The 3,244-nt window shown below is 45.4% G+C and overlaps 1 protein-coding gene across 1 annotated transcript; it reads left to right on the top strand.

The window, feature by feature from the left end:
* On the top strand, nucleotides 1–2,145 carry LOC138436011 (disintegrin and metalloproteinase domain-containing protein 30-like). The gene has a single exon (XM_069581469.1). It carries the CDS (start codon nucleotides 1–3, stop codon nucleotides 2,143–2,145), a length of 2,145 nt encoding a protein of 714 aa, XP_069437570.1.
* The last annotated feature ends 1,099 nt before the right edge of the window (nucleotides 2,146–3,244 follow it).

Here is a 3,244-nt window from a genome sequence, read left to right as displayed (position 1 = left end):
ATGAGGTCAGTGAGGACCTGCCTCTCCCCAGGCCGGTCGCTAGTCCTGGCGGTGCTCCTGGTTGACTCTCTTGGCAAGGATTTACTTTTTCACCCTGAGTGGGGCTTTGACTCCTATGAAATCACCATTCCCAAGAAGCTGAGCTTCCATGGAGGGGAGCAGAGAGCGGCCAGGCACGTGTCCTACCTCCTGCAGGTAAAAGGCAAGAACCGTGTCCTTCATCTGTGGCCCAAGAGGTTTCTGTTGCCCCGGAATCTGCAGGTTTTCTCCTTCACAGAACAGGGGAGCCTCTTGGAAGATCACCCTTATGTACCCAAGGACTGCAACTATATGGGCTTGGTTGAAGGAAATCCGGATTCTGAAGCTACCATAAGTACATGCATGGGAGGTCTCCGGGGCATCCTGAAAATTGCTGCCAATCATTATCAAATCGAGCCCCTCAAGGCTTCTTCCAATTTTGAACACATGGTATATCCCCTGGAGAAAGAGGAGGAAATTCCCAATCAAATCTGTGGCTTAACTGATGATGAAACAGTAGAACAGATGGCCCAGCGTGAGAACATGGCTAGGTCTCCAGATTTCACTGAGTCATATGTGCACCAAAAGTACTTGGAATTAGCCCTGGTCTTTGATAACAGTAGGTATTTATATTTGAACTCCAATCTTACTCAAGTCATAAGTGATGCCATTCTTCTGACTTCAATTGCAGACTCTTACTTTCAAGATGTCCTTATGAGAGTACAACTATTAGCTGTTGAAGTATGGACAGACAGAGACAAAATAAGACTTAATTTCCCAGAGTTATCACAAGTCTTAGGCCAGTTTGTGCGGTACAGGTCACGTGACCTACGTCTTCGGATTCCAGCAGACTGGGCACACCTGTATGTTCACAAAAAGTTTAAGGATGCACTTGCTCATCACTGGGGAAGTGTATGTAGTATGATGCCTTCTGGATCTACAAGTTCTGTGCTAGATAGAAACATCCTTGGCCCTGCCACTTGGACTGCTCATGTTCTGGGCCATAGTGTGGGAATGACCCATGATTATGAATACTGCCAGTGTGAGGGTAGGCATAGTTGTATCATGGGCACTGGACGAACTGGGTTTAGTAATTGTAGTTATGCCGAATTTTATTCACATGTAAGTTCAGGATTAAACTGTCTAAATAATCTCCCAGGCTTAGGCTATGTGGTTAAGAGATGTGGAAACAAAATTGTGGAAGAGAATGAGGAATGTGATTGTGGTTCGACAGAGGAGTGTAAAGAAGATAGGTGTTGTCAACCAGATTGTAAATTCAAACAAGGTGCCAGCTGTAACGCTGGACTTTGTTGTCATAACTGTCGATTTCGTCCATCTGGATACATGTGTCGGGTGGAAGAAAATGAATGTGACCTTGCGGAGTACTGCAATGGGACCTCAGCTTTCTGTCCAAGTGATACTTATAAGCAGGATGGAACCCCTTGCAAGTACGAAGCCCATTGTTTCAAACAGAGTTGTCAATCCAGGTATATGCAGTGCCAAAAAATTTTTGGACTTGATGCCAAGGATGCTCCTCATCAGTGCTATGATGCAGTTAATGTAATAGGTGATCAATATGGGAACTGTGGCATTACAGGAGTTCGTAAGTATAAAAAGTGTCTCAAAGAAAGGTCTTTATGTGGCAGGCTACAGTGCATAAATGTCGAAACCCTCCCTCATATGCCAGATCACACTATCCTAATATCCACTCACCTGCATGAAGAAAATCTCATGTGCTGGGGCATTGGCTATCATCTAGCCATGGTACCTATGGGGTTACCTGACCTGGGCATGATAAATGATGGTACCTCCTGTGGTAAGGAGCGGGTGTGTTTTAATAGAAAATGTGTGAATAGCTCAGTCCTGAATTTTGACTGTTTCCCTGAGAAGTGCAACCACCGAGGAGTCTGCAACAGTAATAGAAACTGCCACTGCCTGTATGGTTGGGCCCCTCCGCTGTGTGAGGAGGTAGGATATGGAGGAAGCATCGACAGTGGGCCTCCAGGACCACTAAAGGAAGGGGTGCCTGTCTCAGTTCAGGTTGTGTCCCTTATGGTAATGCGCCTTACTTTCGTATTTATCTCAGTGATCCTTGTGTTATTTTGGAATGTCCTAGAACACTTCTGAAGCCAAGGAGAGACACCACCAAGTAGCACTGGAGTAGAACAGTTCAAGGCGAAAAATGTATCTATATCAAGAAACCAAAAATGTAATCAGGCAATCCACAGTAACTCTGTTTACTACACAGGGTCATAAATTGAATAAGCTTCTCACTTATCCATACAGTTCTTTCTTCCTTCTATTTATTTTACCTAATTTCTCTGAGTTTTTGATCAGCAAATAAAAAGTACTCTTGATTTGGAAACAAATTGGTGCATCTTGCTCTCCCCTTAGTTTGTGATCAAGTTTGGATTGCCTTTAAAAAAATGCCCTACTGGTTTTCTGAACACTCATATTGTTAGTTTCATAGAATTACAGTGGATTTCAGGGTAACCTACTGTCTTTCAGTCCCAGCAAACAAAGCTGTCAATCTACTTTTCCTTTTGTCTCCCTCAGTGTCATCACTGAAAGCATCAGTGTCTGTGCCCTATGTTGAACCATGAATGGTGATTGCCACATTTTATATATAGAAGGTGATCGCTTACGAGGGGAGTCCCTCACTGTGTGGGTCACACACAGTGTAGAAATCTGGTCTCTGACTCAGTGCTTGGGTTGGCCTTGGTGGGGCTGAGGGCTCAGAGGACTGAGCGGCCCCTTCAAAGGAGTCAATGACCACCTCTTGCTCATCATCCCAGCCCTGTGACAGCCACAGTGTTTTGGTTTTATTTGGGCTGAACCCTCCTGCTGTTCCTTTAGCTTCCCCAGGGCTCCTTCTTCCCCAGGCAGCACTGCAGGTCAACTATATTTCACTCCAATCTCCTCTTTTCTTAGCCATGTGGTTCTTCTAACTAAAGAAATTGTGGGGCTATCCTAGTGGCTCAGGCAGTAAAAAATCTGCTTGCAATTCAGGAGACCCGGGTTCGATCCCCGGCTCGGGAAGATCCCCTGGAGAAGGGAATGGCTACCCACTCCCTGTTCTTGCCTGGAGAACCCCATGGACAGAGGAACCTGGTGGGCTACAGTTCACGGAGTCACAAAGAGTCAGACATGACTGAGCACACACAAAGAAGTTGTGGGACACTCATGATAAAGAGTGTCTTCTTGGACTATTTGGGGACTCCTCTTA

This window comes from Ovis canadensis, chromosome 1 (genome assembly GCF_042477335.2).
Source record: "Ovis canadensis isolate MfBH-ARS-UI-01 breed Bighorn chromosome 1, ARS-UI_OviCan_v2, whole genome shotgun sequence".
NCBI lineage: Eukaryota > Metazoa > Chordata > Mammalia > Artiodactyla > Bovidae > Ovis > Ovis canadensis.
This window is presented reverse-complemented; position numbering and strand designations above follow the sequence as displayed.

What these genes read in the sequence shown, in the direction of transcription:
- LOC138436011 (XM_069581469.1), top strand. Translation starts at nt 1, where the DNA reads ATGAGGTCAGTGAGGACCTGCCTCTCCCCAGGCCGGTCGCTAGTCCTG.